The sequence below is a fragment of the Micromys minutus genome (assembly GCF_963924665.1).
Source record: "Micromys minutus genome assembly, chromosome: 2".
Classification (NCBI taxonomy): domain Eukaryota; kingdom Metazoa; phylum Chordata; class Mammalia; order Rodentia; family Muridae; genus Micromys; species Micromys minutus.
The window spans coordinates 44,753,966-44,767,450 of record NC_137971.1 but is presented as its reverse complement, the minus strand read 5'-3'; the positions used below and the strand labels follow the sequence as shown (position 1 = coordinate 44,767,450).

Sequence of the window (13,485 nt, the reverse complement as noted above, 5' to 3'; positions counted from 1 at the left end):
AATCTTTTAAAAAAATATTATTTAGATGACTGTGTATCTTCTCTCCAAGGGCCAGATTCATGTTATCTATAATCTGCCTGAAGATGCTTCAGTGAAAGAAAGGACTTCATAAAAACATGACTGAACACTACTGTTTTTTTTTAAATATAAAGGCTATGTGGATAAGATTTCTCTGTACAATGTAGTATGTTTCTAATTTTTAACACAAAATATAAGACTTAAGTTGCAAAGAGCTTTCCTTTTGAAGATGGCACTGGCAGTATGACATGGGCAGGGACTTCACAACACTAACTCTTTCCTAAGATATGCAATGGGGTGAGCATCACACCTGCTTTCTCAAGTGACACCTATAAGTAGGATCTCAATGTGCAAGATGGAGGTGTCTTCAAAGACATCGAAGAAGTTAGTTGGGGACTCAGGGGATCCTACCCGCAATTTTTTTTTCTAGGTTTGAAGAAACGGTTTTGAGAATAGAGTAGGTGTGGCTACAGGGAAGCCAGAAAGCCAAATGATATTTTCTGTTTAGATAACTTTTCTTCAGATTACAGACTACTGAAGAAAAACAGGTAAAAGGGCATGTCTACCACTGCTAGTCTTATTTAGTTCTTTAGCTACTCCTTAGTAGTGTCTTCTATTCCTCCCTTTCAAAGGTCACTTTCTATTCTTTTATGCCTTTAAGAAAAACAAGGCGGTGGTGGTAGTTCATGCCTTTAATCCCAGCACTAGGGAGGCAGAGGCAGCCTGGTTGACAGAACAAATTCTAGGACAGCCAAAGCAAACCAAAGGGGGGAAAACAAACCAAGTACCATACACAGAAGAAAACAAAACAGTGTGCCTCTCTAAAATTTACAGTAATGCAAACTGCCCTGCCATGCCTTCCCAGAAAGTCTAACATCCATATTGTCCTATGAAGAACAAAACTGCCCGAGACATATGGCTACCCCTCTCCTGGCCATTTCCTCAAGCTTCTTCAGTACTTCCTCTCACATAGGACATTTCAAAGAGTTAAACATGTTCAAAACACATGCCTCTTAAACAGACAGTCCTTTGAGACAGGAAAAATAGGTGTGCTTATTTGGGAGAGGGAAGGGTTGGTGCAAGCTTATGCAGGTTACAGATCCCGGAACAGAACTCTGGTCATTAAATCTTAATGTGCGAAGTGAAGTGGCAAATAGAAGTAATCATTCTGCTAATTCAGGCTCAAAAGCCACTCTCACCTGTAACACCCTGCTAATGAGGCAACAGGGCTGTCCTGGCCTGAATCATATACCTGGGTATGAACATAAAACCCTTCTTCTAATTTTCCAGTGATAAACCTTTACTGCCAACAGTGACTAACTGGGAAAGTAAACAGAAACATATGATATTTTAGTCATCTGTGCAGAATAAGCAACTAACATGCAGATGGAGCAGAATAAATAAGCACTGCCTTACACACAACTTGAGGACATTACCATAAAATCCTTTAAGCAAAAGCAAAGAACTCTCATAGGATAAAAGCTTAATATGCATACACACAGAAAAGCGTTTAGTGTGAAAAATCGTCTAAACCTTAAAATTAAGTGCAATATCTGTACTTATTACAGTATAGAATATAAGCTCAACATTGATGGAATTTGTAAGAATACAAGCAAATACTGCATTCAGCATCTGGAATGGATGTGGAGATTTGAGATAATTGGACAATGTACAACTCACTGAGAAAGACCATATTCTATGAAGGCATGCAGCATTTTGGGCAAGATATTTTGACAAAGTAACAAAAATAAAATCTTTACCACTTATAGGAAACAATTATTTTTACTTCTGCTATATTTTACAGATTAAAAAAATGGCAAACCCTTCAGTTTTGATACAAAAAAAAAATGCTATGTTCAAGAGAAATCACAAGACTATGTATACAAATAAAAGAATTTTAATGAAAATATGTTCAATATTAGCATCTTGGAAGAAATCATGGAGCTGATCAACATTCCCTAATTGAGAGTTTACCTATTTGTTTCAATTGACCTTAACTTTGATGCCTAGAGTATGTAGACACTGGATGTAGGGACAGTAATGAGAGTAATTTCTTACCTTAGGGTTTTGTTTTGTTTTGTTTTGTTTTTTTTTTAAAGTTAGGCAGTTTGGTGGTGGTTGTTCTAAGTTGTTAACCCCATTTCAGTCAGTTAAAAACTAGAGAGTGATATAAGACCTGAATGGCTTGGGGCACTTGTTCACCTCCTCATGAACAAATACCTCAAGCAGCTGTTTCCTTGCAATTTTCAGGCCTCACATGTGGGGCTTACTACTGGCCACAGTCAGCAGACAGCCAAGACAAATAAGAAAGGTGGCAGGTGTGATGGCCCCTTATTTCAACAGTACTACTGTACACAATGTTTTAGTTTCTCATCACCAAGTAAATTGATTCTAGGACTCCCTACAGTGCTTTCTCCTTTAGATCCATATTTACATTCTCTATCAATGTCAAAAAACTTCAGATGGAAGTCTGCAAATAACAGGCTTAAGAATGAACTCGGCTACTGGAGCTAAAGAAGTCTGGATCAATAAAGCCAACAGCATGTGATTTAGTAGGACAGAAACTTCAGAGAGGGGAAAGGAAAAGGAGGCAAAGACCTAACAAATCAGTAAATGATTGCTCTTTTTGCTTTCTCAAGAAAAAGCACCTTAATTACTTGAATCTTTACAGTGAGCCTAAATGTCTGTTTTATAAGCTGTTCTCAAATCTGCCCTGTTTAATAATTGGTGGAATCAAGAAAACATTTTTTAAGAGTGTCTCTCACAATTAAACCCACCTATAACTTTGTATAAATCAAAACTTTGCTACCATATCAAATGTTACAATGAAGTTCTGTAACACTGCCCACATCCTCATTATGTGCAACACTAATTACTACCAGCCGACTCCGACTTTTCTACACATTACAGGCTTTTAGAGGAGCTATAAAATTTTCAGGCACCATTAATTTAAATTTGTATTGAAATTTCCTTTTGACAGATGGCCAAAAATTACTTATTATTTAGAGTACAAGAGCTGCCTGTTTTCAGATTAAAAGAGGAAAGGGGAAAATTTAGAGCAAGGAGGAAATTTATGTCACATTCATTACCTGTTAAATGTTAAGGAGAATTATTGTGGATGAATGATTTCATCCTAGCCCAACTAGCAGACAACTGAATAACTGGCTGCTACAAACCACCCCCAGTCACACATCAGCCAACAATCATAAACTGCCTCTCTTAACCAGGAACTCCTTACACAAGGATAAGGATGCTCAACAGAATTGGCAGCCATATCTGGAGCATCACAAAAACTTGTTTTTAAAAAAATTAGCCAAGTATTTCACCTTGAAAACCTACAGGACAATCCCAGACCACACACAGCACACTTCAAGCATAGACTTGTAACTGTCATTCACAAGAAAGCAGAGTAAAACATCAACTTATTTCCTTAGAACCTTTTTCTGGCTTCTGGCTATTCTGACATGTCCAGGCTCACTCTGACTATAGATGATTAAAAAATATATATCTTATTCTTTCTTGTGTGGGGTCATATGAAATGTAAATATCAGAAAGTGTACAGTGGTGTGTAAATATTTTCACAATCATCTGTGAATGAGGCTGGAGAGGAGTCTTTTGTTTAGTCCACTGGCCTTCCTGAAGAAATGTATTCATCTTAAGTCACCAGGGAGTGTTTATATTACAGTCTCAGACAGGCTTCTCCAGAGTTCCTCTCAGCTGATCCTGACTACCTAATTTACTTATTACTTCTAATGTACATGTGGAGAACATATAATTACACTCTAAGAAATTTTTAATGCAGGTACTGATGTGAATAGTATACAGCAAAATAATATACAACTGCAAATATATAATTAACATTTAATGTGTGTATTTCTAATTGTTGGCAATTGTTTGGGATTGCAAATGCCCTTTCGAATTCAAAGATTCTTAAAGGGTAAAGTGGATATACTCAATACTGAATGTCTACTTTTTAAGGACTATGAAAACAATTTTAATTTTCAAAAGGTCAAGGAGTAAAGAACTATTCATGGTCAAAGCAAAGAACTGTATCTGGGGAAAAAAAACTTTAGTTTCATATATAGTTCATAAAAAAAACTGCAAAAGATCTAAATAACAAAAGGTTCAAACATACTTTCATAGGGATCACCTAAGACCACAAAAACCCACAGATGGGTATATTATGATTCATAACAGCGTAATTAGAGTTATGGAGTAGCAACAGAAATAATTTTATGGTTGGGAGTCACCACAACATGAGCAACTGTTATTAAAAGCAGGCAGCATTAGAAAGGTTGAGAACCACAACCTATGAGCCACAACATTTAATTATTTAAAACTCAAAACGACAGTATCTATACTTTGGTCTAGTGACCCAGAACTAGGTTACTTCTGATGGGTAATACTGGTGGATAATTCTGATGATATGTGCTACACAACTGTGCATTCACATGGCATATTTAACTGGACCTGACTCAAAGGTGATTGAAACACATTAATAGTTTATTCATTTCCTGCAAGACAGCCTATGTATTTTGTTTGCATACCATGAAACACTGAAGGCAGGTGAAACAGACTTAATTTCAAAAGAATTACGTGCCACACTACAAACCCAAATATTACAAACAGAAAACAGAGTCCCCAATGGAGTAGTTAGAAAAAGTACTGAAGGAGCAGAAGGAGTTTTCCACCCCATGGGAAGAACAACAACATCAACCAACCAGACCCCCCCTAGAGCTTCCAGAGAATAAACCACCAACCAAAGAGTACACATGGAGGGTACCATGGCTCCAGATACACATTTAGCAGAGGATGGCCTTATTGGGTATCAAGGAGAGGAGAGGCCCTTGGTCCTGTGAAGGCTCAGTGCCCCAGTGTAGGGGAAGGCCAGGGCAGGGAGATGGAAGGGAGTGGGTGGGTGGCTGGGGGAACATTTTCATAGAGGCAGGGGCAAGGGTGTAGGAAAGGGGGATTCCAGAGGGAAAACCAGAAATGTGAATAACATTTGCAATGTAAATAAAGAAAATATCAAAAGAAAAGAAAAGAAAGTCTTAAGAAAGGTTTTTGTTTCCTTCCCTTCAGGCTGAGCATGAGCTTAGGGCCTCACACATACCAAGCAGAAGCTCTCCCACTGAGCCTACACTACATATCCAGCCCAAACAGATAATTAAAGCCTTGCTTGTTCTCTGATAAATATTAATACATTTACTTCGCTGCAGTATCTTACAGCAGTTACATTTTTGCCTAATATGAGCAATCTAGTTTATTAATCAACCACGTTCGACAAATCTGATCCTCAGGAAATATGAGCATTGTTCAAAACGACTACTTGACTAAGCTGACCACATCTGGTAAATATCGTCCATACTGGTCTCTCAATCTCAAAGAACCCATTATTAGATTTATTCCCATTATTCAGAATCCCTTTACACTCTTTTTGTCTTCATTCTTTTGAGTCCTACCTTGATGGAGTCTCTGTCTGTAAGCAGAACAGCAGCAAGACAAGCAGACATAGTGGCAAGAAAAAAAGAAAAGTGCTAATTAGTTTACATAAAATCGCAGTTATCAAACCTGATCCTGCTAAATAATACATTGAACAGATGTCAACTTTACTGTAAAGTTAATTATTAATATTATTCTAACAAGATTCACAAAGCACTGGCTCACCTCTGACACAATTTCAAATGAGCCAAAGTTAGTCATTCTTATTTATGTATATCTTATTGACTTTTCCACTTAGGAGTTTATAATCATGAGTCAACTCTGTCCCGTGGCATTAAGATAACTCTAAAACAAATATTGCAATATTCCTAACATCACAGTAGATAAAATTATCTCTATGTAATATGAACATTCTGCCCATGCTCTAAACTTGGGTAATGATACTGAAAGAGCAGAGATAGGACACTGTTATTACAAGCCACACCCTTTCAAGCCAACAAACCACCCGTATGCTGCATAAATTATCATAAAGGAATGGTGGAAAAATTTCTTTTTCATTCATGTTACCTATTGAAAATTATGCAGTAAGCACTGCACAAACACACAGGAACATTAAAATGCCTCTGAACCAGCATCTTCATTTAGAAGAGAAATGAGACCAATCATGAGAACACAATGAACTTCCTCAGTAATTATTATTAAAAAGAATCTGTTAATCTCATGTTTCTGAATAGCAATAAGTCAAAAAGGTATTTAGAACAACAAATTTAATAAGCTTGAATTGAATCATCTCAATAAGACAATTGGAATTCTTACTATGCTCTATAGATTCTTCTGATTTATTAATAAGAACTGACTTGGTCAAATATATATATAAGCTTTCATTTATTAAATTAAGGTTTCCTCTCCAACTATCTGGTCAAAGCTGACTTTTAAGGCTACATGTAATTTAAAACAGGATTTCACTACTGACTTAAACTTTGGAAGCAAGGAATCTGAAGAACTGGAAATGTAGCCCAACAGTAGGACCTTTGACTAGATGTATAAGGTCCCTGGCTTCTATCACCAGGAGAGTCAAGGTAAAAGAGGGCATGGGGTGGCAAAATCTGCAAATAGCTCTTTGCCTTTTAGGCAACCACTAGGGCCCCATGTGGCAAATGACTCCTTCTAATAATTAATCTGCCTTTCAGTTGAAATCCTTTTATTTAGATACTGGCAAAATAACATTCAGAGAAAGAAAATGATGGCGTCTGGAATCTATCCCTAGAAGATAGATAATGCCACACTGATCCCCAGATGCTCACTCACCTCTTTGGTGATCGTTGTCATGGTGCTTTTTCTCATCCTTAATTGGGAGGTGAGACTGACCTCCTAGTGCACTGGAGAGAGCCAGAAGTCCTGCACTGCTACCGATGGGGGGAATGGCTGGGGGCTGAAGCCCTGAAGGGTGTGGTGTCAGAGGCACAGGCAGACCATGTCCATGTGATAAATGTTGAGCTTGGAGTTGTTGCTGCTGTGAAAAATTAGACACAGATATTGAATTTGTCCCTTGTATAGCCCACAAAAAAAAACAAAAAACAAAAAAAAAAAAAATAGGTATAAATAGATAATGAAAACAATCTTGTACACAAGAAGGAGTTACCCTCATCCCAAGTCATTTTTAAAGTTGGGAGAGGGGAAGGGGAGGAAGGAGAGATGGATAACTGATGTATTACTTTTCTTCCAAAATCTAGGGGTTTTGTTGTTGCTTTAATATGTAGGGTAAATAACCTAGATTTTAAAAATGGTAAACTATTTAACTGCCTTTTAATAGCTGAATGTTCTTTAACAAAGCCTCTGTATTTTGTTCTAGAACAAAAGGCAAAGGTCCAGCTATCATGTATTTCTAATCAAAATGTATATGTGAATGACTGTTAAAGCAGTGATGTTGAACAAGAAAAGCTGAAAATCGAGAAAATTAGTGTTAAACAGTTGTCCCAGAACGACTGCACAGCATGCAGGGAGAGTTAATTTGAAAGAGAAAACCTGAATTAACAACCCAGAAAAGGAAGCTGGTTGCAGCCACAGTTTTTTAAGCCCTTTAAGTGTCCTCAGCGGCACTTGAGCAAATTACTAAAGAAAATCCAATGTAGCAAGGCTTGGGTTCTCCTGTAGGCTTGCTCAATAATGCTGAAATAATTGGGCACTCTGTGCACGTTTAGTGATGCTCGAATGAAAAGCTAGAGGCCTGCCCTTGTACTCTTCTCTAGCAGCTGACTTTGTGTTGTGACAGGTTTATTTGAGTGGGACCGTGATGCATGCACCAGTAACTACGCTGACAAGAGTTTAAAGTCATTTTTGCCAGCACACTGGCAACACATAGAGAAAGCCCTTAAGAGGTTGGAATGGGAGTGCTTGACCTCAGCAGAGACTGAATCAAGCCTGACTACAGGAACCACTATGGGGAGGTTTGCTGAATTGGCAAGAAGACAAGGGAGGATGCTGAGTTAAATACACCCTTAAACAGGAATCTCTTCAACTCAAATCCTGCTAACAAAATTCTATCAGAACAATTGCTGGATAAATCTAAGACTAATATTTACACTCACTAAATATTAATTACTGCTTTATAATAAAACAGTTTTATGCTAAATTTATAGACAAGGAACTTCTATAATTTTCTTAGCAAGATCTCACTAGTTTTCGAAAAAGAAAATTATTTGCAAAATAAAAAGTTTAAATAGCCTTTTCAATATTTCAAAAAAATTTTATCCTCTTCAAATGACTTTCTTCTTCCTCTCCTGTGAGCCGTCCTGTATGTGACTAAAGTATATCATTAATCAGTTCCTTTTTTTTGCTGACCTTCATCTACCTTCTGGCTCACACACTTAGCACATAGCAAGTAAAACTGAAATAATGGAGACAAGTATACAAGGAATGGAAAATGGAAGCAGAACTCAGACATTCCGTCAGCCTAGCCTCATACTCCATGCACATAAAAGCTTTTCTAGCTACAGGTTTTAAATCAGACGTCTCTTCCTTGGGGACATGAACCCTGGGAGCAGCAACCCTTATTGGCTACTCAATGCAGAGTTATCAGCCTTAAAAACATAAACAACAAAAATGTACTCAGCAGTACAGAGATAGGTATGTATACATCTATTTCATATATATTATATACAATGTATAGTATATATCATAATATAGAATATAAATGTACACACATAAATATATCTAGCTGATATACATCTATCTCTCTATATACAGATATTGTACACCCATCACAATGTGTTCCTCATTGGAGTGGCCTAAATCATCTCCATAATCCTCTAATATTATTTAGTTGTGACCAAAAGTATGCATGCAAAATTACATTTTCTAAATATGTAGAAAATTAAATACATGATGAATACAAGAATTTAAGTAAATACATATTAAATTTACCTTAAATCTAATTCAACTTATTGTTAAATTGTTTCAATTTTCTTTTTCCTTCAAATTCCACTAATATTTCCATATATATAGTTTGGAATGATAGCTGCTTACACCTTTAAATTCAACTGTCAAGGAACTACAACCACCTGAGAATTTCTTTTCTGACTGAAGGAGTTTCTATAAGACATCGAACTTTCAGACACAGAAGCATTTGCACATTATCTGATATGCTCAAGAATATTTGTATCATAATTCATGGTAAAAAGAAAGTCTCAGCCTAAATGATAAATTCAGTGATACCAGTATATTGTTGTTTACTCTGAAGATAGTAAATATTAAAAAAACAAAAACTTAAAAAAAGCTTTAACTGTCTTATTTTTCCATTCAACTAGGACATTTTCAAGAACAAAAAATATGTCCCAGTCTGTATCACTGTACATGGGAGCCACTGTAAGCTTTTTGGGTGCCCTGTTTGGTCTACTTTCCCTCAGAATAGTTCGAACAGGGGCCTTATATATCTTCCCTCCTTTATGTGTACTTTCCAAGGACAAGACTGACCCTAATACAGTAGGGAACCAAAAGGAGTTTTCAGCCTTGATACTACTCTAATAAAATGCCTCTTGGAAAAATATCCCACGATTTTCAAAACAATATCCACTCCCCAAGTAAGAGCAGTTCAGATTTCTTAGCACTCAAGACCTTCCATAAAACTAGTATCAGTTTGATTCTGCACTACTATACAGCAGCCAGGGAATCTGCTGAAATCCCAGCCAACTGTTTAAGTGCTGCCCACCTCCACATCTTCTTTAAATAACACCCATTATGCCAAAAATTTAACTCTAACACTTTCCTTCATTAAAAAAAAGTTTTTAATAGATTAAATATCAAATTAAATTCAAGAGTTAAATGTTAAAAAGAATCTGTATTATGCCTTCTCCTCGGCAAAGCAGAATGTGTGGAAAGGAGCAGGCTTTCTGCAGCTACTACCCATGACTACCTTGCAAAGCCATGAGTCCACAACCCTTTCATCTCTGCCCACCAGTGCTTACTGCAAAGCTGTAAAGGTTTCCTACTTCATCCTCTCCTTTCAAAGATTAAAGGAAGGACACTATGGACATAGAATGCTGACATAGATTTATTATCAAAGTAATTCAAGATAAATTACTGCTATGGAAAATAGAACTCAACAAGCTGAATAATAATAACAATAATAATAATAATAATAATAATAATAATAATAATAATAATAATAATAATAAAAAACAACTTTAAAATAGCTCCCAATAAAGGAAAACAAAAACAAAGAAAAAGACATAAACTGTAAAACCAATTTAACAATAAATGTATTTTCGATCATAACAAAAACCCGTGAGACCGAACCAAAAAAAAAAAAATCTTAGAAAACTTCTTTACAATATTTTTTTAATTAGGTCATACCTTTATTTGTATGCCTTATTTCACTAAAATATACTAAAAACAAACAAATCAGAGGTGGGGCAGGGGATTAGTGGGAAACAGAGTGGGGTAAAAGGAGTTAATGGGAAAGACTATGATTAAGGAATGGGGGCAGTGAAATAGAAAAGAATAAATTATCTCAATAATAAAGAATAAATTATGCCTGTTTCTGTTAACTGGCTATTCAAAGAAATAAACATTAAAATAAACAGCAAACTTTAAGCTCAAGTAAATACCCCATCCAGATAATTTCATTCTGAAAAACAACCAGTAATTATGACTGATACCTAGCAGCAAGGTGCAATCAATCCTTTTAATTGCATCTTACTGGCTATTTCTTCAGAAAGACTGGAGATCAATTTTACAGGAAATATTTTTTATATGTTGCCTATTAGTAAAAGGGGGGGATTTTCCTTTTTGAAGTCAAAGGTTCCCAACTAGTTGGTCACCAGGACCTGACTAGCTGCCAACAGTAGAATAGCTCCCACAAAGTGCCCCAGGAATTCTGCCCATCCCTGTAAGCCAGGCAAGGTTTCCTTGCTCATTACTCCACCTTTCATAGCTACCAAATTCTCAACAGCAAAGTTCTCAAACATACATCTTCATTAGAAACAATACTCTTAGTGCCCATATATTGTCCCCACCCCTAGCTCCCTTTTATCTTGGTTTTCCAAAAGCAAAGCAAAGAGAATAAGGGGCGGGGTGGCTTTGCTACAGAGCAAGAAATCTATTCAGACAACTCTATGAGAAGAACAAACTCACTGGCAATAAGGACACTGCCCCACAACAGCTTAAAAGAGACCTATAAAGGACTGCAACATAGTCTTTATTGTTTGTTTCTTTAATTCTCACAGTCCTTCCTTGGTAACCTGAGAAAAGTAGAAGTACAGACACTTTGTGTCAATGACACAAAAGAAAGGCTCCCAGGTATACACACTCTCAAACCCAGAGGCCATTGGCACCAGAGCATACAGACATCCCTACCAGCCACTCACAGAGCATAAACTGACCTGATGATCTGATCTAGCTAGAAGACATTATACTAGACAGGAAAGGCAGACTCAAACAGACTTAAGGAGACAGAAGGAAGCACCAAGCTATGAACTGGACAGAGGTAATGTAAGTGAATGGTGAAAAGACTTCAACTGTTCAAAGTGAATGGTGAAAAGCACTGTTAATCTATCTCCTAACTATGTGACTGGGCTGGGTCTAAGAAAGGAGGTTATTCCAGAAGCATTACAAAGTGTACAAGAATCAGTAACCTGGTTATTTCCAAGCTTGTTTCCTATGTAAAAGTGGGACAGTCACAAAATCTACCTCCCAAAGTAGCTGTGAATATTATACCTGTCATTATTTCTGAAAATGGGTATCTACCCCTCTCAAAACACACACACACACACACACACACACACACACACACACACACACACAAAGGGAATGTGTATCAATTCTTTTCTACTGCTATGATAAGGCCACTACAGGAGGGAAGCTCTTTTTCCTAAGATTTTAACTTAAAATGAAAATTACTTCCTCATTCTGAATTAATTCAAAACACATAATAAAATTATAGGGTACAAAGTTGTTTAAAAAAGGTCAAGAATCACTCCATAGATTACTTCCCCATAATGTGATGATTAGAAATATATAACACCACTTTGGTAGTATTCCTACTTAAAAACAAAACAAAAACCATAACCTGCTTTTATCCTTGGAAAAAAATTAGAAACAAATCCAGAATACGGAAGATTCCACGAGTCTAAAATCTTTGAACTGTAAACAAAATATACAGCAAAGTGATTTGAGATCTATTTCAAAGACAAGACTAAAGAGAGATAAAAAGAACAATGGTTATATATAAATCATAAATTGGAGGAAAATGCAGCCAAAAAAAAAAAAAAAAAAAACAGTGTAACAAAAATACTAAGAGGCATGCTATGGGCAGTTGCACTGAGGGGAGAACATGCTCTCACAGTGGCCAAAGGAATATGCTAACTGCACTGTCCCAACACAGAAGACAATCCTGTCCACTTAAGATACATATGTAAGTATTAATGGTGAAATACTCACTTTTGAGATGTTCAATACTTGAAGAAAAGGAGGGAAAACATCTGTAGTTCACCAAAACTTACTAGAATGAGCAATGGGGTTCTAGGACATTTCACTCTAGCTACAGGGAGAAAGATGTTAGGTTGGACATCCATATGTATACATCAGAATGGAAAGGGTAACCATCTCCTCAGGGACAAGGAGCAGTTTATTTCTGTGAGATTTCTTAATTCTACCTGCGGTCAGGAGACCCTTCCCTTTTAGCTCCTCTGTGTTTCAGCCTGAAAATTTTATATTCCTCACCCATCTCCTTGGCCTGCTATTCTGACCCAACATGGTGCTTGTGTCCTTTTCCCAAACACTTGGGGGGGGGGTGGTATTAACCTTCCCCACTGGAAATTGTGCTGCCACTTTTTCCTCCTCAATTGTTTTAGGCTTTACTAGGGAATCTAATTCTAAGCAGATTAATAATGAAGGTTTAAGGTATTAAACTTAAAACCTCAAACTGACTTTATGACTTTGAGTTTTAGTTACTGAAGTCATTAAGTGAGGGATGTGATGAGAAAGCTTTCTGTAGTTACTTGGACAATCTGAACATGGCTACACATCAACATAAATATATCAAGTTCCCTGAATCTGATCGGGGAATTTGAGAGGTAGAAGGAACACTAGATGCTATCTCTAGGTAGCTTGCTTCTCAACAATTTTGACAGCTTATGTTTGTTTCACCATTGTGTGCTGTGCATATATGTACATATATTTATAAATATATAAAAGAAAACAAGACTTTAAAGTACTCAAACTCATATCATAAAGAATCAGCATTTTTAGTTCCGGTGTTCTTTTGCTTTGTTGTGAGATGGGAGTCTCTCTAGTACGTAGCTCTGGGTTTTCTAGAACTAGGTATGCACACCGGCTGGCCTTGGACTCAGAGATCAACCGGCCTCTGTCTCCAAATGCTGGATTAAAGGTATGTGCTACAATACTTGGCTACCAAGGGCTGCGTAACTAGTATGTTCAGGATCTTATGCTTTATCTGGTTATGTGCCTTTACCTGCTTCCTGACTTGTCATCTCATTTTGTAAGGTGTCCTTTGAAAAAACAGATGTG

At 36.8% G+C, this 13,485-nt stretch overlaps 1 protein-coding gene across 8 annotated transcripts in view; it reads right to left on the bottom strand.

The window, feature by feature from the left end:
• Nucleotides 1-13,485, bottom strand: part of TLE4 (TLE family member 4, transcriptional corepressor) — a 133,150-nt gene that overhangs the window by 56,863 nt on the left and 62,802 nt on the right. For 4 of the 8 annotated variants that reach the window (XM_080912833.1, XM_080912835.1, XM_080912837.1 and 1 more), the window contains 2 exons: nucleotides 6,769-6,973; nucleotides 5,481-5,497 (listed from right to left, as the gene is read on the bottom strand). In XM_080912833.1, coding sequence (XP_080768959.1) covers nucleotides 5,481-5,497; nucleotides 6,769-6,973 — 222 coding nt within the window. The remainder of the gene's footprint in view (nucleotides 1-5,480; nucleotides 5,498-6,768; nucleotides 6,974-13,485) is intronic. The other 4 variants (XM_080912834.1, XM_080912836.1, XM_080912838.1 and 1 more) reach the window with 1 other exon arrangement.